Source organism: Astatotilapia calliptera, chromosome 17, assembly GCF_900246225.1.
Source record: "Astatotilapia calliptera chromosome 17, fAstCal1.2, whole genome shotgun sequence".
In the NCBI taxonomy this organism is placed as follows: Eukaryota; Metazoa; Chordata; class Actinopteri; order Cichliformes; family Cichlidae; genus Astatotilapia; species Astatotilapia calliptera.
This window is the reverse complement of record NC_039318.1, coordinates 20,393,299-20,416,859: the sequence shown is the minus strand read 5'-3', so window position 1 is coordinate 20,416,859 and position 23,561 is coordinate 20,393,299. Positions and strand designations below refer to the sequence as shown.

The 23,561-nt window shown below is 41.8% G+C and overlaps 1 protein-coding gene across 16 annotated transcripts in view; it reads left to right on the top strand.

Annotated features, from left to right (window-relative positions):
* Positions 1–1,850: 1,850 nt before the first annotated feature.
* LOC113009826 (CUGBP Elav-like family member 2) overlaps positions 1,851–23,561 on the top strand; it is a 236,879-nt gene continuing 215,168 nt past the window's right edge. For 5 of the 16 annotated variants that reach the window (XM_026148402.1, XM_026148410.1, XM_026148403.1 and 2 more), the window contains exon 1: positions 1,851–2,998. In XM_026148402.1, coding sequence (XP_026004187.1) covers positions 2,946–2,998 — 53 coding nt within the window. In that variant the 5' untranslated portion in view covers positions 1,851–2,945. The remainder of the gene's footprint in view (positions 2,999–23,561) is intronic. The other 11 variants (XM_026148413.1, XM_026148412.1, XM_026148421.1 and 8 more) reach the window with 6 other exon arrangements.

Here is a 23,561-nt window from a genome sequence, read left to right as displayed (position 1 = left end):
GTGGGAAACTAGTTTGTGTAACTTTTTTGTATTTACAGTTTTGAGGGATAAGCCTCTTAAATTTCTCTAACTAGAAATATATGTTAAAAAAACAAAAACGATTTTCAATTTTTTTGTAGTTTATTGCACTTTTTTGCAATTTATGTAATTACTATGCACCTAATGCAGACATATTATTAAAGTTTGGGCTATAATGGTTGTATTGTTGTAGAGCAACTTGAAATGCTCCCAAAAATGGCTCCACAGCATGTAAAAATATAATATAAGCTCTGGCGAACTTGGTTCTATGGTAGGTCTTAAAGGGTTAAACCAGGAGTGCTGGAAGTGACTTTGCTGCGACCCCAATATCAATCTCCCACATTCTTTTTAAGTTGTCATTATTAACCAACAAGAACCACAACCACAAAAAAGACCGGTATTAATGGGAAAATTGTGTTATTGGTGGAGGATTAGTATAATGTCTGCTATGTTTTTCAACAAAATAACAGGAGAGAATCTGGTATTCTAAAAATGTAACTTGTACATTATGGGGCTGATTAGTTTCATTAAACTTAAATCACAGCAGCTGGAAATGATAACCCTCTTTTGACCAAAGTCACCCAGGCAGAACTGAGTTTTTTGAAAGCGAAACATTTCTTTTAATGATCACCAATTTAATTTTTTGTAACAGCAATTGTATTTTATCAAAACAAAACTGAAAGGAAATAATGGCTCTCATGGCTCATAATGAAGTTCACAAATCAATCGATTGTATTAGAGTAGTAAACACACAGACATAAGGTGTTTTTTGTTTGTTTGTTTGGGGTTTTTTTAAGCTTTACAAAGAAAGAAAATGTGGAAACTCAAAGTCAAACTTGCATTTTTCTTTTTGGCATTTCAGACTTTGACTTGATAGCAAAAGCTGACAGAGAGAGAGAGAAACAGGAAACTGACGGGCAAAGGAGGAGACTAACGTAAGCCAGAGATTTGCTGCTCAAGGCCTATGCACCCAGACCACTTGGCTATCATGTCATCACCAGAAACGTTTGAAATAAGCTTTAAAGAATTGTAAATTCAATTATTTAAATTCAACAGTCAATGTTATGCAGGCATTGACAACGACACCAACGGCCACTCTGGTAAATATGGTGCTTGCCGACGTGATTTCCATGCAGAAATGGAGAACTATGCTGTGTCTGCTGTGTGCGAGCATCAGTTTCTATATGAGCACGCGACAGAAATAGAGACAGAGGAAGAGGAGCGCGATGCTGTCAGCTCTCTCCATCCTCCTCCTCTCCTTCCTCTGTGAAGCAGATGTCCAATTGAGTCTATTTAAAGCCAGTGCAGTATGGCTGCTGATGCTGAGAGCACCGGGCTGTAGCATTGCATTACTGTTATGTCTTACCTACAATGTACTCGACTCCAACCTTCAATTCCTTGTTTGCTTGCATGTAAATTAGTATTTGTGCTCTGGAAATTACCTCCTAGTTCATTATTACGACGGGAAACCTTACGACCTCAATTTTAGGAACTTGGGGGGTGAAGGGGCTTCAACTTTAGATGATGGATCCCATCTGATTACAGAAGGTTTAAACAGTCTTGTTGGACAACTAAAAGGGTTTTTTAAAAAGCTGATTAAACTGAAAGAAATGTCTCATTCAAAGGTTTTTTTAAACAATCTAAAATTAAATGGTGGCAGTTTCCTGTCAAAGTGACTGTTGTGTGACAAATATCATGAACCTGAAGAAAACAAACAGCTTGTGCAGGAGCTACAGTAGTTTTTGCAGACTTTCAGTCTCACTCTGTTCTGTTGTCCCAGACCATTATCTGAAACACTTCTGTCTCTTCGTCTTCTTCTTTTTTTTTTTGTCCCTTCAGATCTCATCTGTTTTTTTTCTCTCTTCCCCCCAATGAGCAAACAGATAGGAGCCCAGAAGAGGTGGGACTTGGCCATTGCCTTGTCAGTCTTTGCCATAGATGACGCATCTGCTGCCATGTCAAGTGGAGGGGAGGGGTAGCGAAAAAAAGAGAAAAAACAGTTATCAACAGGATGTGGTGGTGTCAGACAGGAAGTCAGTGCTCACAGGAGTGTGCAGAGATCATCGCAGCCATGCTTTGCAGGCTTGTGTCGAATACTTCATTGCAACATTTCACCCAACAATTCTCTATGGATAATGCATCAAACCACACGTTGTTTCTTTATCTCTCTAACATTAAAAATGATCAAGTAAAAATTGGCAAATATAGTTAATTTAATGGCCTTTCTATAATTTCAGGTTTGATAAGTGTCCCGTGCAGTTATAGCAGGAATATCCAGACATGTTAAACTGTGATATGTTATTCTTGCATAAAGTGTTTTCTTTGCTTCTTTCTTTTCTTTTGATGATCTAACTGGTTCTCAGTGAAAACAGCAGGTTATTTCTCTCATATTTGCCTCATAAAAACTCAAGCAAGTAAAATTGAACACGTCGTTCCCATCGATATAAAATCCATCCTCAGAGGTTTAACACCAAAAAGTAGTTTTCAGTGAGAACACTTGACAGTGAAAATGAGGTGTATAAACTCCAGCTTGTCCTTGTGTACTGTTTGAAGATGAAAATGAATAAATGAGTTTCTCAGGTAGGATTTACCCTCCTCTGCTGTACATCTCCAGCATTTCCAGCAGAAGCCCGCCTGTCTGCGAGAGAGGAACCCGAGGAAGCTCGGGAGACGCGTCTGCAGAGCGCAGGCTTTGTACAGGAGGGGGCGGAGAGAGAGAGCGAGAGAGAGAGAGAGAGAGAGAGAGAGAGCGAGAACGAGAGAGAGAGCTGTGACAGCGCTCATCACCCACTGAACAACCAGGACGGGTTGCATCCGAGCAATCGCTGTCATTCGCTGACGGAGTTTACAGCCTTAGCGCCGCTTTTTCTTTCGATCTTTTTCAGCCGCACCCCCTCCCTCTCCCGGTGCTGCCCAGCCAGTCGACCATGGTTTCTATAATTTCAGACCTGGACCCTCTGAAAAGCTGGAACGTGTTAAGGTAAGCGCCCGGCCAGTTTCTCCACAGCCTCGACAGTCCGCTAGCAGAGAGGGGAAACGGAGACAGGAGTGCGGTGTGTGTCTTTCTTTGCTTTTCTTTCTTTCTTTTTTTCTGGAGAGAATGAGGGTGGGACGCAGCGCAGGCGGGAGGTCGCCGCCTTCTCACCATGGCAGTGGCGCTGCGGTGCGTAATTACGCACGCTTTGCGCCGTTTGGCTTTAATGTGCCGCGAATACGGAGCTCTTGCCACTTTCTGAGCTCCTCTTCCTCCTCTGCTGCGCTCTGTCATGAGGCTGATGCGTACGAGCTGCCGTGTGTCCACGTACATCTCATTAACCTCCGCTGCTGCCCCGCGCGGCGCTTCATCACCAGCCGTCATCCCCAAACTTTCCTCCATTTCATCCTAGAAGTAAGAATAACACCCATTTATCACCCCTCCCTTGCCCCCGCCCCCCCTTGCTGATGTGGTCCCTCCGAACGCTGAGGAGTCTCGCGCTTTGCCAGAAAAAATAGTATACCCCTCTAGGAATTTATCTTGAAACATTTACTCATGGCTGATTGCCTGCCTGCTCCAGCGCGCTTTAGACGACATTAAATTTTATCTCTACTGCTGCAAAACATGTTTTCAGCAACACAGCCCGTTTACTTCTTGGCACGGAAGGCGGTCCACGATACACACTTGAGCCTCACGTGAGGTCAAAGGTTAAACTTCTCTTGGCTTCCCTTGCCCTTAAACGCAACCCTCTCTCCCCTTTTCTGTCAAACACCTATTAGGCTCATAGGCAGGACACTAGGCTCTGTCTCGGACCTGCAAATCACACTGAATACATTCACTGTCATTAAGCATCTCAGCAGAAAAAGCCTATGAATTTAAATGCTGAAATTTAAAAGGCCTTGTCCCTGAATATTTCAGCCATTTGATAAATAAGTCATTATTCCCTCGACAGAGTCGGTGGTAGCAGCCGGGACTATCACAGATTCTATTTTAGAGACTAGGAGAGGAGACAGAACCCTCAGGACCCTCAAATTATTCTTTTAATGCTGCCTCTCCTCTCTTTTATCATTTTTTTTATCCCCTCACCCGCACCACCTCTTCCATCCCACCACCATAATCCACAAATCCAAAATAGAAAATGAGCAGAGCAATGTAGAGCAGGCATATTTCGGTGAACTGCTGACGGACTGGGAGGGGGGGGCAAGTGATGTCATTTCCAAACAGGCGGTGATGACCATTCAGGCTGAGAAATAGGGCATGCAGTTGACCTGGCGCACAGACTCATACTTGCTCAGAAATAGCCACAGCAGACACTTTCTCTATGGACACGCTCTTCCTCTCCTTTCAGACTGTTTGCTTAACTGGGACACTTCTCGTGGCAGCATAAAAAAAAAGACGCTTTTAGCTTGTTTTAGCCACCGGCATATTGGCCTCATAGCGGCCATTTTGGCTCAACAGGTGGGAAGCCAAAGGTCAGCGAGAAGGTGAAAGTTTTGGGATTCAAATGGGCGAACTTGTGCACAGTAATCTCTGCACCAGTTTAGTTTAGCTGGCGTTGGATCAGTCGGTATAAGAGAAACAAGGAAAAGGCAGGCAGAGGGAAATGGTGTGAGGAAGGACAGCAAGAAGAGACGGGAGTATTTACCTCCCCTCTGGCTCTTGTCTTCTCTCTTTATTAAACCTTTGTTCTTCCAGATTAGAGGCAAGAGCAGCTGTCCCTCTCTCCAAAGACGATGCATCTTAATAAAGACCAGCTTATCGCCGGGCCCGACGCTCACACTCTCTCGGGGTCACAGTCATACACACACGCACAGTTACATCCGCCAGTCCTTCACGCACGCACACACACACACACACACACACACACACACACACACACACACACACACACACACACACAAACAAGCACTTCTCAATCGTCTACCATAATGAAGCACCTCGGCAGCGTTCTCGCCGCTGTTTTCTCCCTAATGAGACTCACCTCCGTCACGCTCAGACACGCACGCTTCATACCGTAACCACAGCAGTGTGAAGACGGCACGTGTGTGTTTTGCTTCAAACAAAGGGAAGTGATAAGGAGCGCTTACTTGGATATCATTTCCTAAAAATTTAGCACAAGGCTAAAACCCCAATTTCTGTCTGAGTGACGACTGAGCGATCCTCGGTTAATATTTAAGAAGCCAAATAACAAAAACCAAAACAATAAATGTCGTTTCAAAGATTTTGTTACAGCAAACTAGCCAAACACATGAGAAAGATCTCACTGCTGAAACACAATTAGGCAGCATCATATGCATATTAGCAGAATTGGCTGATTAATGCGGCTGCTGCCGAGTCTGATTTTAGTTTAAATGCAATATGAAGTTAATGCAAGTGACAAATGTGTGTTCACGCGTGCGATCATCAGCAGGGCGTGTCTGCTCCTCTGAATTCAGTCACACAGTTCTGTTCCTGCTCGAGAATCACGGATGGAGGTTGGAAAATCAGCCCGTGCCTCTCACAGTGCACGTCACATATCTGAAGTGTAGTTGAGTTATTCCATAATGAGAAACAGCATGCATATTAATTCCATCTGATTGCATCCAGCTACCACACACACACACACGCACACGCATGTCAAAGACGAGGTGTGCTCTGTATTCAATTAGGGAGGGGAAAGTGGGAGCTCAGGTTTTTATTCTATTACCACGCGGATGAAAAATTGCCGCATATTCAGAGACGGGAAGTTAAAGATAAATCAGCCAAACTAGGGGTTAAGTTGCAAAGCGAGTATGTGTATTCAGCACAAATATGAAAACGAGGCTTCATGTTAAAGCCTCAAACCGAAAATAAACCCAGAAAACTCCACCATCATTCCTTCACTGCTCCGTCTCATCGGGGACCTTTTTCATCCACTCATTTAAATCCGTATGCAGGTCCCGCAGTCCGAGTGCGCTCCGAGGGAGGCTGGAAGGCGAGAGTACGGGAGGTTGACAGAGAAAGGGGGCTTGACCTTTGACCCCGCAGTGTTGGTTTTAATTAATCCACTTAAAGAGTTTGTCCGCTTGCATTATGTGTCGCTTTATATCCCGCCAGACTGCGAGGAGAGGCGCAAATCCATCCGCCTAATTACCAAGACCACTGCTTGAATCTTTAAATCCCCTCTGATAGTGTGTGTGACTGCGGCATGAGAGAGTGTGTATTGCTGCTTTATCTGGACGTTGGACCTTTCCTACGTTCAGGATTACACTGGTTTTAACTGAAGGGTTAGAGCGAAAACCGTTTTTTCTGGGGAAAGGCGCCCTCTGATATTTCCAGCAGCAGATAGGACGTATCTTTATCTTTTAAATTCAAGCAAGTTTTCCAGCGTTTACCTCAGAATTTCATCCTTTTTTGTGGTGGAGAAAAGCTTGTCACGGGACACCGAAGTCATTATGCTCATTGAGGCAGGCATCACTTCATCGTGAGAGTCATACACAGCTAATTTGCTGATGTTGGAATCTGAATCAAAATACAAAATCGGGCTGAACTCCTTCCAGCCATCTCCCTCCCTATCTTTCCATCGCTGCGTTTGTTGGCTTATTTAATCGTCTTTGAAATTTTTCCATTGAGACGAGGGAAGCTTCTGCTCCGATTTGCTCCCCAAACCCCAGTGTTTACGGTTGCATTTGATGCATGTTGAATAATGACACGGATTCACTCATGTGGAATCCTAACAAGCTGTCTTCAAGGCGTTCGCCTCGGCTTCTGACAAAGATCAGCTCAGAGGAAAGACCTCGAAAGGTTCCGGCGAGCACTGCAGCTCCTCAGGTGGCGCTGAGGCTTGTTCGATTTGAAGGAGGGATGGAAGTCAGATGCGGGACGAGTGATATTAATGAGAGAGGGCAAATTTAAAAAAAAGAAAAAAAAAGTTTAGTCACCATTTGATTAAAATGCACCGTGTGTTTGCTCATTAAATACTGCTGTCTAGACTTTTTTCTAATTCGTGTGTGTGCGCGTGCCTAACGATGCACTCCAACCATCACACTGATACAAGGAAAAGTGACAAGTTTAAATGAAAGTGATGGCAGCAGACGGGAGGGTCGGTGGGATGCGGGGCAGACTCAGAATCCACTCTCTGTGTCTCACAGCTGTCTGTCAAGCCTTTGTAGCGGAGAAGAACAATACAGCACTCAGCGTCTGAGTGACGGAGGCGTACGGGGCGGGCTGAAGGAGAATGAAAGGGAGGGCTGAGTTTCTCCGAACCAGCCCCTGGAATCAGCAAGAGATAATTATATAGCTGAGCAAAAAGAGTGCGTCACAAAACACAAAAGAGACAGAGGGAAGATGACAGAGGGAGAGAAGAGGACTAGAAAAGCTACAGAGGAGCAGGAGAGACTAGGAATTAGGAAAGAGAGGAGGGAATAACAATGGAACGAGGAGGCAAGACTCCTCCAGGGCAGGTGTTTGTTATGGAGAAGACTGCATTTTATAAAGAGTTGGATATCAGTAATTCTTTTCCATCTCTGATATGAAGGGATATTTTAAACATACAGCTTTTCACAATATGGGATTTGCATTAGCGCAGATCTCACTGCTCCTTAAGTATAATATATTAAGATACTGTGCTACCCATCAGTGATAAATACTGTTTTTCTCTATTTAGAATTTATTTGACAGCGATGGTTTAATTGATTTGCAGAGAGTATTATATTACAAATTCTATAGATTTAGCTGTTAGTTATACTAGAAGTAATAATAGATCTCTTTAGGTTCGGCAGTAAAATCCTGAAATGTTAAGAGGATAAATGTGTGCGAATGTGAAGTTTCAGCGCATTTGTTGTTAAAGTACAGTTTCTGTGTATGAGTATCAGAGGAGACGGAGGGATAAAATGCACAAATTGTACAATGTGCTGCATATCAAAGTGTTCGGGAGTCGTTCCCGCGCCTCCTCCTGCCATCAAAGTCAAAAACCTGAGCACTTTTTTTTGGCCTTTTAGAAGTTTATATTTCAGTTGCAACCCTGCATCATTTGCAGCCTTTTGAACAGCGTGCTCACAGGCTACAGTGTGTGTGTGTGTGTGTGTGTGTGTGTGTGTGTGTGTGTGTGTGTGTGTGTGTGTGTGTGTGTGTGTGTGTGTTTGCACGGACTCTCTGTTCCCGTCCTGTCCTTTGCAGTTGTCGGCTTCAGCATTCGTTTTGTTTGATTTCTTCCAAAAGTAAGATTACCTACCGCAGGCTTACACACACACACACACACACACACACACACACACACACACACACACACACACACACACACACACACACACACACACACACAGAGGACATTGTCTGTCTCTTTAATGTTATTTTTGACTAAAACAAGTGTTGTTGCCTGTCACGGCATATGCAGTAGCTGCTTCTTTTTCTTTTTTCCCCCCTGCAACAAAGATCAGCTTAGTCAACAGCAGCCGCAGGGATTTAAAACGCAACTGTAACACACACCTCACATGACTGTGTGTGTTTGTACTTGTGTTACTCATGTTGTGGGGACACGCATTTTTAGCACAGTCGCACAACTGCTTAAATTTTAGGGTGAAGCCTTGGCAAAGAGGAGGCTTGGGTTTTGTCAGGAAGAAGTTAGGCCTGAGGATAAATTGATTTAAATCAATGTCATGTTCTCCTGAGTGTGTGTGTGTGTGTGTGTGTGTGTGTGTGTGTGTGTGTGTGTGTGTGTGTGTGTGTGTGTGTGTGTGTGTGTGTGTGTGTGTGTGTGTGTGTGTTCATAAAGTCACCATATAATCACTGAGTATGAGGTAACGTGCATGTGTAAATCAAAAATGTCGAACAAATTCAAAGCCGTTTATTTTCTTCCTTCCTGTTTTTTCCTTTTTCTGTTGTTTTTCTTCCTTTTGTTCTTCATTTCTGTCCGTTTCTTTTTCTTAGTTTTTTGTCTGTCCACCGTTTTTCTTTTTCGTTTTTACTTTTTTTTTTCTTTTTAAAAGATAAATTTCCATGTTTTTTTAATTCCATATATGTTTATATCTTTAACTGCTCTTTGCCTCGGACATGCACGCGCGCACACACACACACACACACACACACACACTTAACACCACTGGCCCTAAGTGACAAATCTGTTTAATAATGCACCACCTGGAGCATGGCTTTCTTTCTTCATGTCTTTCTTTCATTCTCTCCTTCTATTGCCAACTCTCTCTCTCTCTCTCTCTCTCTTGCACACGTACACTAATCATTCCCTCTGGCTGTATTTTACTGCTGTACTTTGTTATAGTCTTATTCTCAAAGGTACTGCTGCCATGTGCACCGTGGCTGGGCCCATAAAGAAGCTTTAAACCAGTATGAGTGTTTCCCCCACTGACATACAACTGTCTTTATTCCGTATGGCTTAAGAGACACAGGAAGTACAGAGCACACTCCCTCCTCCACCTTTCCTTTTTACATCCTTCCTTTTTTTATTCTCTTTTTAAAAATTTCTCTTCCACCTCCACGGCAGATTTCACCCGCTCTCCCTTTTTTTCTCCCCCCTTCTCCCCCTCATAGTGATACTCTACAAGTACATAACCAGGGGGGAAAGAGGAAGGTGATCAGGGAGTGAAAGGAAAAAGACAGAAAGACTGGAGGATGGGGGGAGGTGAGGGGGGGGGGGGGGAATAGATCTTGTCTGAATAAATAAACAGCCTTCCCTCGCAACCAAAAAGAAAAGCTAAGCTGGAAGAGGAGAGCGGGAGGGAGGGAGGGAGGAAAATAGGGGGAGGAGGGCTGAGAGGTGAGAGTCAGTGAAGGAAAGAAAAACATTGGCACTCTGCCTGGTGGAAATCAGGAAAAAAGGAGATAATCTCTTTGTGTGTGTGACTGATGGATGCTTGAAGCGAAGCAAAGCAAAAGAAAAAGAAAAAGAAAAAGTAAAAAAATAGAGACAACGCATAACCAGAGGCCAAAAACAAAACTGACCGAGCATAGTGCGAGTTTGGTTTTGCAGGGGTCACGCCAATAGGTCAGACTGAAACTGTGCAACACCAGAGGCTATCTGTAAAGGAAATCATTATTCGTCTTGTAGATGGATATGTTCTCAATTTACTTTGGCATTTATTTTGAAAAATTAACTTTAAAAGTTAATGATAAACCAATAAACGCAGCAGAATGATTACATATTGGTTTACATGGTGTGTGAAATGCAGTGTACTTTAGTGTTCCCAAAGGGAAATTTCTATTGCCCCACATTAAAAACCCCCACAAAAAACTGCCTTTTATGAATGAGGTTTAGTATGGAGAAAGGTTAAATTTAAAACATGCTGTATAGCAGCGCAAAAAAAAAAATTGACTGTCAGCAGCTTCATTCCAGAAAATATCTGAACAAGCTTTCAGAAGCCTGCATCGGTCACACTGCAGAGAGAAAATATAGAGAGGATGAGAGGGAGAGCTAATGAATTACGGGTGGCCTATGAATAGAAAAAGAGAGAAAAAGAGAGAGGTCCACGCTCTGTGCTTCTTTTCCTCCTCCTGGGTTATGGAAGTGTCACGCTGCGAGTGTTGCCATGCAGATGGTGACCCTGGAGTGTTGCAAAAGGGGAGGGGGGGGGGGGGGGGGGCAAGAGGAGAATTAAAAACAGAGAAAACTCGAGAGGGGAAAAAAAATGAAATGGAAATGGAGAGGGGGGATTGCTTTTGTTTTGTTTTTGTTTTTATTAAATAAAAACCGTCTGAACAGAACAGGAAGTCATTTGATTGACTGCAGAGGTTCGACAGGCATCTTTAATCACAGTCATGATCACTATCAACTGAAACTGTTTAGGTTTACGAAGGCACACCAGCTGCCAAATTTGCCCTTAGATAAGTAGTGCTTTGTTGAATAATCATTGAATCATGATGGAGGCAGAGAAAAACTTGTTTTCCTCTCCTGCTTCCAAACAGGAACCATAGTTGTCATTTAAACCCCCGACACGGGTAGGGTGACACAGGACTTGGTTCTAATAAAGGAGGTAAATCAGAGCAGAGACACGATACTGGGCGTTTACACATTTTATTCGATGTATGCCATTGAACACATCTCATGCACAGGCATACATGCTGTTGCAAAGGGAACAGCACTGCAGGGTGGAGTCCATATAGCAGGAATCTTATATGATGTAACCACCGGGGCTATTTGCTCCATACTCTGGGCAAAAGAAAGAAGCCCTCCATTTAACAGATTCTACTGAACATGTTGAAAACCTGGTTGAATTTTGCATCTTTAACTTCTTAACACCTACCAGGTCACTGGCAACCCATCTAGAGTTATGGGTAGGGACTGGTTCTGGTGAATGGTTCTTCCCTTTTTATAGAATATTTGCCCGTTTTGAAAATCCAAATGAAAACGGTAAATGTAAAAGCAACTTGCCTTTTTAGCATAAAACAAAACCCATCCCTAACCGTAGGCAGGTCAACTATGACCCCATTGACGTCAAGAGCTTAAAGCAGATGGATGTACTAAAATATATTTCTACCTCATGTTTTGTGTTTTAGTGATAACTTTTATTTAAATACTTCCACAAATATTTAAGGCCATTTCAAGGTTTCCAGTTCTATGTCTGCAGGGATCTTCGTTGAATTGCCCAATAAGCTTCACAAACATTCATGTACAACCAACAATTTAAGACTGGAATGTCTTTCACCTTTGCCCAGTAGTATTTAGATTCCAATTTTGGGGGCCATTGGAATTCTCGAGACATCCATCCCCTTCTTGCTATCTTAGACTTTAACTGGGATCCCTATTGAGTTACGTCCAAATTATGTTCAGGTCAGGTAAAACCCTTTTCCCAAATGGATAAGCAGAAATTGCTAATTGTTATTATTATAATTATTCTGTCATCAAGTCGTACCTTTTTTCTCCAAGTTCGACTTATCATTGACTCTGTTTTAGAGCGGGTCCCTTGGGAAGACCTCCAGATATTGGGTCCTTAAAGTCTGTGATCCCACGTCAGTGCCTCAGGCTATTTGTTGGGTTCCTAGCACAGTTTCCGAGTAGCTGGGTACGCTTTCCTGCTGCGGGAGGCAACTGCCATTGGGGAATACCACTTGAATACCAGGACCCAAGAAAAATGGTACCTTTTTGTGAAGGAATTAATGTTCTTCACTACACTTGTCAGACATTTTAACGTTCTGGCTGATTGGTTTATGTTTATGTTAATATAAGAGTTCTTGTTATTGCTGAGATAATTGCAAAGCTCTCATGTCGAATGGTCAAAATGAAGAGAAAATGAAAACAGTGTTATACCTGACTCAGATTAAAATCAAAGTGTTTGCTAGTGTTGTCCTTAATCCCGTTATTTTGCACACAATTTTACAGCATTTTGCCATGCAGCCACAGCAGAATGCTTTTGTGTCATGTGGCACTAAAACACTTACGGTATGTTAGATATGAATTATCTAACTTTAGACAGAAATGCCATTTTTAATTTGGAATATTATTGCAACATATGTCTATTGTGAATTAGGGCAGTGGTTTTAGCATTAAAGCCGCAGAATTTCATGGTGCAGTAAGACTGTTTGGGAGCCCTTTGCTCTGTGGACTTCAAGAATGGAAATTTTAGGCTTTCAAAACTCACTGTTGGAGTTTCAAGAAATTCACAATCATCAAAAGACATTTCTAACTGAAAAAAGGAAGTGGGGGGGGGACACACAGCATTCCTATTGCAACATTTTGCATTGTGACAGATTTCTGTTGGAACTGTGCTATTATTGGCTAGCTTATGGGGACATGACATTGTTATCTTTGGCAGTCAGTTGGCTCTGAGGTAACTCATTGATTATTTAATGGGCCTTAACAAGACATTTTTACAACAACTTTAACTTCAGTTCACTGGCTGTATGTAGGGTTTGACAAATATTAGAAACACCTCAAAGCTACAAAGTGCAGCTTTAAAAATAAACCTAACCACACGGCTGAAGCTGAACGTCTCTGTTCTTTTTATGTTGTCCACCCACTGCACTATTCAGTGAAGAATACTGACTCACTTCACTGCAACAAGTTTTAAAGCACTGTGCTGCTGAGCACCAAGCTGCCTTAGTTTTGCTTGACCTGGATGAATTTGGCTCTTGAAGACCAAAAAATTGGACGGAGATGGAAATGTCATGGGGGTGTGAGGGTGGGGGAGCTGATGGTAAAGAGGAGGAGAGATAAAGGAAACGAGACACTGTTACTGCAGCTGCAGAAACTGCGTGTTTTTATTGGAGTGGACTGTTGCCTAATGTTATTCTCACAGTCAGATGACTGAAGAAAGAGCCCCAGAGCCATCCTGGTCATTATATTACACCTCATACTGTGTGCGTCTGTGTGTAGAACAGATATGCATATCAAATAGAAATGTTACCTTTTCCCTTTAGAATTTTTTTTCATTTTATGATATATTGTGTATACATATATTAAATAAAATGTGTTTTGTCATCTAAAAGTCACCCATACAGTATTTTTCTTGTTTTAAACACATATTTATCGCCAGCATATAATCTCTCTGAAAAAATGAGACCTTTCCACATTTACTTAGGCCTCTAACAGCCTGTGGATAGATTAATGTGTGAAGGCGTGGGATGAATCAAGAGTAGTGAACTTTTTTCTTAATTTCGAACACCTTGCCTCACTAACACTCTTGGCTCTGCTGTAGCTACAATGCTGTTAGCTTAAAAATAAGTAAGTCTATTTTTTCCGGCAATAGTAAACTAATAAAGCTGTTTTCTGAATAGAAAATCTTTATAAAAGGAACTTTCACCTCGAGTAGTTAGCTGCTATATCGGACGTCTATCAACTTGTCCATGTTAGCAGGTAGACCACCAGTAAATTGCTTGGCTATAATTATGAGCATTTAGCTAATGTTAGCTCGGCTGTTAACAAGGATAAATTGCTCCTAATGTAGTAAAATATAATATAGTACATGGACATCGTTAGGTCCCAAAAGTGAGGGCAAAACCTGTAGTTAAAAAGGGCCTAAGAAGTCTATGAGTAGAGGTCATGAAGGTTTCTAACTTGACCTCTGTAAACACTTTGCTAATATGTCTGCAGACGCAGTTTGGTAAATCTCGTTTATTCTGTGTTTATAAAAGGAAGCTTATATGTGGTATGCTCAATAGCTAATGATTTATCTTATCTTACAAAATTTGTACATTTAGCTAATGAGGAAACAGTAACATTTTGTTTTTTGAAACCAAGTGATCTGTGAGAGCACTAATCACAAGACTTCAAAATAGGACCTGTGGATGATGATTATGAGCCAAATACTACTTTTAAGTAGAGAAAGTCAGTTCACTGAATGATTGTAATTATAACCAATAGTTGATAAAGCCCAGATATCTAGTTTTAATCAATAAATGTGAGGATTGGGATTGTAAAGGTTCAATTTTTGCCCCAGAACACGTGTACTTCACTTAAATGTTGGTGTCTTTTTTTTGTCTTACAGTATAAAGTGCCTTGAGGCGACTGTTGTTGTGAATTGGCACTATATTTAAAAAAAATTGAATTGAATTGAATATTTATGTCCTCCCAGTGTGATTAATACAGCTACTCATGAAATAATCAAGAGGTGAAAATTCTGCCCTTTCAACCTTCACTATATTTATATATATATATTTTTATCTTCACTTGCTACTTTTTTGTTTTCATCTTTTTCTTTTCAAACCATTGCCACTGTTTTAAACAAAGCATCTTTAGGTCTTTTGTGTGCTTCTGTTTAACATAATCCCGGTGTCTGTTGCCGTGGTTACACTTTCTTAATGTGCCATTGATGTGACTGTATGTATTAAAAGCACCGCTGACTCCTGGCAAAACTTTAAATGTGCCTCTCTACCTCTCCCTTCCTCCCTCTCTCTCCCTCCTCCCGTCTCCCTCTCTCAGCTCTGTGACAGTCATGTTTTCTTTGTGTGTCAAACAGAGAGCACTTGTCTGTGCCACTTTGTTACTGAGAGGATATAACTGATAGCGGGTTATTTTTGGATTGCAAGTGATACGAGCTGATATCTTTTGCCATTGAGGAAGCCTTTGAAAAGCAATGTTGGCATCGTGAATTAGAATTAGAATCAAATCAGGGCGTTATTTAAATGTTAATCAAATCAGCACTGAATATGTAATCAAAAGTAGATTTATTGTTGTAATTCTCCTGCTGCTATTAGTCTTGTCTGTGTCATATCTTGTGGCCATGCACACTGAATGCGAAGGCAATGAGCTCCACCACAGTAACATTATGACAGCATTTCATCTCCTCCCCTCGACACTGTGCTTTGGAAGATGACGGTAATTTGGATGAGATGTTTCAAGGCCCTGGGTTCTTCTCCCCCCTCGCTCGCTGACAGTCCCCAGTGCGCTGCAACATTAAAGCAAGACTGGAGCATGAACGTATGGCCGGCTATTAAATGGCAATCACACACAGAAGAGCTCTTTTATAGACGAACACATTTCTGCTTAATAGCTCTCGGAGCAGAGTCGTCCAAATATGACATTTCAAATGAAAGCCCTCTGAACGCCAGCTTCTATTAAAATCTTTGCTGAAATTTTTCAATTTGTCAGTTTTTATGTGATGTGGGCCAGAATGAAATCTGGATTGCAACCAAAAATTCCCAGTTTAGTTATGCGATCATGGTTTCAGAGGTGTCTGACTCACTCTAATAGTGTCATGCACAGTTAACTTGCTGCTGCTTCACGTTGAGGCCACTCGCGACACCAGCTTAGCCCAGAAGCAGTGATCAAATCTGGGGAACCTTCTGAGCCTCTGAATTCTGAGATTACTGGAACCTCTCGCCCCCTAATGGCTGCTTGAGGGTGAAGTTCATGTCATCAGCGGGCCCTGCACTCGCTCTTGGGAGTCCTGTTCCACCCTGCCCCATTAATTTCAAGTGCTACTCATATCCTTGGCCCCCTTACTTTCCATTTCTCAGCCCCCTCCCTCCTTCCATCATCACCTTGGTGCGCCCAGCCCAATCTCGCTGCTCTCCTGGCTCATTTTGAGCTGTAATTGGACAGGAGTCCCAGGGGATGTTCGTCAGCACGCCCCAGTGCCCTGTGTCCCATCTCCAGAGTAGAAACGCACCCGGCCATGGTCGATAAGCCGTGTTCCCCCCACCATCAGTCCAACGTTCTCTACTCTGCTAACTTTCAATAGGCAAAATGACTGGGCATCACTTCAAAACAGAGTCCAAAATAGACCCACAGTAGAGCAACAAAACCTAATCTGCCCATTTTTTCTCACCGAAGGAATAATCATACCGCACACACCGCAAAGGCATTTCTGTCGTGTTTAATCCTGTCTGTCTGTAACTGAAACCTTAAAGATTATCCCTTAAAAACAAGTTGGTAAATGTGTAGTGGAAATGTTTCACTGCAAGTGGTTAAAGATGACCTAGTATGCCTTTGAATCCCATACATCTCAGACTAATCCTGTACCAAGTCCCCTCTTGTCCCCTTTAAGCATGTTGTCCTTTCTTTGGCTGCCCCTGTCAAACAGAAGGTTTGTATAGTAGGCGGGCGGGGCTTAGAGGTTTAGATGTTTATGGACGGATCATTTTTCCTTTTAGTTTTCTTTAAGCAAAGACCACTCTTGAATTTTAGCTGAGAAAATTATGACAAAATGTTTTGGCAAATATTTTTAGTATCTGATAATGTGTAAGATGAGATCCTAAAACACCTTATAACGTTCGTTCCTTCATCAGGCGTGAAAATCATTCTGCGGCCTTTCGCACCATACTCGAGCGAACACAGTTGTATATCTTTTGGTGTTGTGTTTGGCTCTGCCCCTGTGCCAGCTTTCCCTCGAGCAGCATTTGTGCTGGTAATCTGTCATATGAGCCCGTCTCATCAGAGGCACAGGAACATTTGGAGCTGCAAACAGAGAGCCTGGATAACACCCTAAAAGCTTCCTCCTTCCCTCTTATTGCCCACAGCTCAATCCCAACTATCTCAAATCTCTCTCCTTATCTCCTCTCCTTTATTGCCAAAGCTTGACGGGCACTTGACAGTTTAGAAAAATACCCCAAATTGGGCCTGACCTGAGTGCTGGTTGGCCACCAGTGTATACCTGCAGCTCCCCCCAGAGGCTGGCTCGCTCAGGTTGAAAAAAAATAATTCAGTGACTGTAATTTCTGAATTTCTTCTTGATGATAAAGTTATTTTCTTTGTCTGTGGCCATCTGTTCATGCTGCAGAGCTCTCAGACAGTCTCAAAACATCCAGTTTTATGTAATCATTCTCACTGCCTGACCTGTCCTCTCACCAGCTCTCCAACAATTACCGCTGAATGCCTGGTGTGTGTGTGTGTGTGTGTGTGTGTGTGTGTGTGTGTGTGTGTGTGTGTGTGTGTGTGTGTGTGTGTGTATTTGCCTGTTGCCAAGTAAAAAAGAGAAGAAAGCAAGCAGTGGGAGTGTGTGTTGGGGCTGTATTGGCATTCGCCAACCAGCTGATGAAAGCGGCGGCTCCGTTAATAATTGAAAGAGTACTTAACGACAGGAGCGCTGCCTTCGCAAGACAGCTTTTAATAACCAGGAAGGTTTCATATTTCTGGTTCTCCTCTTTTTCATCTCTGCTTCGTCCCCACCACTGCCGCTACCCCTCACCTCCTGCCTGCTCTTCTTCTTCTTCTTTAGAAGCTTTTTCAGCTCTATTGAGGAGCAAAGGATTGCTGCTGAAGAAGCATCTGTCGGCCTTTTAAAAACATAGCAGAAGAAAAGGTGTATGTGTTTACATGTGTGCATTTACTCAATTAAAGTGGGGAACATTGTGCTGGAATGGATAGTGTGCCGTGCCTATAGACAGGGAAGTCTATTTATTACGTCTCCCACATTATCCCTCTGTCCCTGCTGTCTAGTTGAGAGATATGTATTTGTTTATGGAAGCGCTCCGTCTCTACTCTTAATGTGCTCACCGCTCACCCTCATTAATTCGCTTGATGGTCTTTGATTTGCCGGGCATCACTAAGTCGCATTAAGAAATGTATTTCCCAGCTCTTACTTAACGACGCTTCCAGAACCAACGCAATTAAATGCACATTTAAATGCTTGAGGTTTCCCTCTAAATTCATGAGCAGAGACAGGCGCTTGATTAGCACCCCACAGAAAATTAAGCAGCAAGGGAAAGGTGATGCTGAGGTTTTTGGTAAATGGCACTTTCTTTAGTGTGCTTTCCTTTTGAAAGCATAGCACTCATCCTGTTATAGTAAGCTAATAAAGCATTTCCAATCATGTTTTAATCAGAAAACATAGCGCCAACAGGTGGTGCTAAATATGACTTCTAGTTACTCTTGCTTTGAAAAGAAATCACTTATGCCGTGGCATTTTTGCATATGCTTATTGAACATGGCACACATAAATAATACAAACAGATTTCCCCATGTACCCCAAGTAAAGTCTAGTCATACCACATGCAATAGTAACAATCACGTGTATTTATTTGGAGCTTTTCAGAACAAGCATCAAAGTGATTCCATATACAATTAAAAGATGAGCAACAATTCTGGTAGGTTGTCATACAATTAGCCACTTTTAAGACATGAAGCCAGGTTTAAGGCTCCTTGTTATTTTAAGGAATAACAAGGAGTCACCAGCATAAAGAGTGGATAGCCTACAATCCTTAAAAGTGACAATTAAACTTACAATTCTAATTTAGATTCAGTTTTAAAAACAGTAAATCCTTTCTCTTCTATTTGGTTTGTTGTTTTTGTTGAGCGAGGTAAGAAATTTTTTTTTAATAATAATATAAAATAATAGAAATTATCAGTACACATATTATATATAATATGTGTACTGATTTTAAAATGAACAGCAGCATTACGTTACATGTACGTGGATGATGTTGTTGTTTGTAAATACAATTTACTAAACAGTTTTTACAGCGTTGCTACTTTGGTCTAACTGGAATGTGTTGTCATGCATATGCATAATGATGCTCATAGTGCCTGTAATTGATTACTTTGTCTTATAAAATGAAAATGTAGCTCCCAAAGAACAAAAATATGAGTTAGTGAATTAGTGAACCTAGCAAGTGCTGCTGGCTAGTAAAAATAAAAACATGCTTGAAAAATATCTGAAAACTGAGGTTTTCTTCAACAAAAACACAGATAAGAGGAGACGAGGACGTCCCGAGATGAGTTCTGACCACTGATAATACTATTTTTCTCGATTTAATAGGGAAAGGTGATCCCTTCCACTTATCAGCAATGGTCATGGTGTCAGAGAAGAAATATAAATGTGTATCATCAGCATAGAAATTGTAACTAGCACGGTGGGGTTTTTTAATACCAAGTGGTGGCATAAAGATAGAGACGTCTAGTACTCTGTGGCCATCCTTTAGTGATCCCTTCTAATGTCCACACAGATTGAGCTTTCCAAAAGATTAAATAGAGCCTATCTAAGCGAAATTTGAAATACCTGCTACTCTCTAATATTTTAAAATGAGTGTATTATCATCAAAAATGCTCAGAATCACAGACATATACAACATTAATAATAAATTACGTGTAGGACACAGTTGCTGTGATCTTAACTCCAACCCACATTTCTTAGACCACCAGCTTTCAAAAAGGAAATGAAGCTATTTTTACAGGAAGTAGCTCCATTAGAAACTGCTGTCACGGTATCCGGAGTAATTGGGGCACTGTTTATTTCCAATGTTTTATTTGTTTGTAACAATTTTGTAAAAATCAGAACCACTAAAATTGCTAATAGATTCTAGCAAAAGAAGTCTCTTTGTCTTTGTCAATTAGGATGACTTATTAACTGTTGTTAACTGTACTTAGTGACTCATCACTAGTCAGCTCTAGTTTTGTCTGCTGACACTGGCACACAACTAGGGAATAATGTTCTCTAACAGAGAACTATTAGAGAGTAATTATTTTGCAGCATGTGAAGGATCAGCTACATAGTCAATTTATATAATCAGCTTGTTGGATTGAAGAGAAATTAAGCAGCAAAAAAGACCTGAGTGACTCTGAAAAGGGCTAAATGGTTAAGGCCAGAGTTGCTCCACCAAATAACAAGGCAAACCATGAGTTGATGAGAGGGCGTTGGTGAAAATAATGGAACAAGTCTGATTAGGATTTTTAGAAAACCTGATCAGTGTAGTGCTCTTTACCACAGTACATTCTGTGGAGTTCACGCACTCACTTCAAACTCTGTTATCCCCCTTTTTGGCAGAAATCTGAGAAATACAGATGCATTGAAGAAAATTAAGAACTGGATGGCATTAGCTAGAAAACATGTTTGAAACTAAGCTTGACTTTTCTTTAACTCAGGAAGTTGCTCATCAGCGAATGGCCTTTTAAAGTGATGTGTTGCCATTATACTTGGTGACAGTTGTAAAAGACGTGTAATGATCACTCCCCTGTAAGTATACATGAATGAATAACTCAGTGTACGTATAGACATTGTTAACACACTTTATCAATTCATTCCTCAATTTGTGCTCGCTCATCTAATTTGCATGTACCCATACCTCTTGAGCTCTGCAGCTGAATGGGCCTAATTGAATAGTTGATCACATATTAATCTAATTAGTCTGGTTCAGTCGTGGTCATTGTGTGCTGAATTCATTTCTTCTGTCTTGTTATTGTGTTCTCTCAGGCCAGAGCCTGTCATTGGCCCCAGATGGTTTACTATAGCTAGCCGCCGCTGATTTAACTGAGAGCTTCTCCCTTTGTCTCCGGATCAGACCTCCATACTGCACTCTGATCACAGTGATGACAGAGAGGCAGACAGAGAGAGAGTGGAAACAAGGGATCAAGAGGGAGTGTAAAAAATGTTTGGGAGAAAGAAAAAAAAAGAAAGAGGCAAAGAAGGATACCACCATTACCGTTGAGGGTGATCATCGCCATAGCCCAGTTTTCCATGAAAAGGCAACAAGTGGAGCCTAATGGGAAATATGCAGATGTATGCAAATATGTTGGATGGGTCGCCCAGAGGCCCACTGGGAGATTAAAGCTCTTCGGGATGGAGAGGGCTGTGGAGAAGACTAGCACTATGAGCTCAGTGCAGCAGCATTAAACAGGGAAACATGACATGAACCAATTTTAGGCCTTGTTTTCAAGCTCATCGCCATTAATCTCACAAACAGACTCGTGCTGATGGCAGCACTCTACCGTGATCTGTCAGCCTGAATTGGCATCCGGTGATCTGATCCACGATGGACATCTTTAACTTGATAGTAGCTCTGCAAAGATAAAAACCTGGCTCTTTCATTGTTTTTACAGTTACAGTTTTGAATGTGGTTACTTTTCTCCATCGTGCCTTGGTCTTCCAGGTAGATTTGATGGATGAGATCCCAGGGCTGCTATTTCACACTCTTTCACAGGTTGATCGGCTCAAAATGACTGTAGCAGTAGGAGAATGAGACTTAGAGGAGAGGTACAGGCACTTAGGACTTTACCCTCAAGCTCTCCACCATTCACGCTCCACTTCCACATTTGATCCACGGCAGTCTCTCAACCTGAGTCCGCAGCAGCTGGGATGGAAGTGTTGCTGAGAGTTACAGATGTTGAACAGACTGAGCAACAGAATAAATGGATGAAGGCATTCAGGGTTACAGTAACCATGAATGCCTTCCCTGGAAATAGAGAAGTTAATTTGTCTTGACAATGCAATGAGGTAACAGCAAGATTTCTTCTTTAGGCTTGGATGAATTTGAAGCACTACTGAATCGTGAATACAAAACATGTTCTACAGCCTTACACAATACCTGGTTCGACAATGTAATACAGTTCAACCAACAAATTCATTCATGTACCAAAGTTAAACTCTGGTGTATTGTTAACCTGGGCATACGATGCACTTTTAGTTTGTTTAACCATAAAACACTCTATGGCAGTTTTGAGTAATTTTAAATATAGCTTAACTAATATATCCACTCACTGATATTGGCCTTTCGTGGATATATCAGTGTCAGCACAAATGGTGTCTGAATTTTGCTGATACGCATTAGCATTTAGCATTTTTGTTATCATTCACTTTGCCCAATAGGAGTCATAGTTATATCTATAGTATGTATAGAAGAGGAGGATCACAGGTGAGCATCATAAGCCTAACACCAAAGCCAGCACTTCTACAAAAAAGGGGGTAAAAATTAGTGATGATTTTTACAAACATTGGCACTGCATGTGCTCATGCTAACTTATATCTCATAGCACATATCTGCCTTATATAAGACAAATTCCTAAGGGTACGGCTGCTCCGTTTCTGACCATCTGTGAGATTTCCACTATTTGGCAGCCTTCAGCTTTTTGATATAATGTTATGACTAAAGCATTGAATGTGCCAGGTCTATACGTGACCTCTCTGTTCTAAAGCAGGCCTGCAATAGCAGGTGTTAAGTCTCAAATGTTCACATCCGCCCAGGCATATTTAGCAGCATCATAAATCTACAGTTTACTGTTAAACATGCCATCGTTGCACTAGGAGTGCCTATAAATCAATGTTTACAACCCCAGCCTCCCCGAGCTTGTGAAAGGCATGCTCTGGTAAGAATTTTCCCTTCTTCTTTTTCCCTTTTTTTGAAATATTTAACTGTACAATGTTTTGGTCCTGAGAGCTTAATCAAGTATTATATTCAAGACAAGAAGAAAGATCATGAAGTGCTTGGGTTACCATGGGTCAATTGGAGCTCTCAGAGCTTCTTTCTCTTGAACCCTATTAGAGCGGAGCAGGGACGATGCCCTGTTTAATCCCTGCCTCGTGTTGGTTGTTAGCCTGGCAGTTTTAGCTTAATACATTCATACTAAGAAAGCTGCACAGGCCTTATGCATTGGGTTTCCCGCTGTTTAAATCTTTAGCAGACACAAAGAGACAGACAGCACAGCTGGACTTAAGCGCCCACGTAAATTCCCTTTATGCCTTGCCACAGATTACCTTCCCTCTCTGAAATTTCCAAAAGGCTCTCCGTTCAGTTTTGTGTCATTTGCCTGGACTTTATTGGAAATGCGCCTTCTTAAAAAAATGCCTTTGTTGAGAAATAACTTTGCCTTGACTGTCTTGCTTTGCCTTCCGTTTTAGTGGCTTCATCCCGTCACACTCAGCTCTACTTTCTAGGCCTGTCTCTCTTTCTTGTCTCACACACCAGCTGTGTCAGAGTGAAGTGAAACAAGATGCGATCAGCCTAATGTGATTCTTGTGTATCAGCAGACTCTTGTCTGTTTTCAACTTACATAACAGCTTAATTCTTCTCAACAACACAGTGTCTCATTTTTCCTACTTTTTGGGGCATGTTGTCATAAAGCGGGAGTGTTTTGGGGCTTCTCCTCTGTATCCATGGAGAAAACGAAACAGCGATGATTAAGCCACGAGGCCAGGTTCAGGCATGGCGCCAGCTGCTGATTAAGGCTATTACTTCGTAACCAGCGACTGCTGTTTTCTAGGAAAACTCAGAGCATGACATATACCAATAAAGAAATCTTTACGAGAGCTAATGGTGTGGGGAATTGTCAAGCGGAAGAGCAGTGCTTTGCTTTGAATGTGTGTTTCTGTGTGTGGGGGTGTGATAAAAGCTGACATCCCCTGGGCTTCAGACCACTCTGTCTGGACGTGCTCTTGCAGTGCTGCCTTCTTTAATGGTATTCTTCTGCACATTTACTCTCTGTCACATCCATCTGTCCTTTTATCCATACATT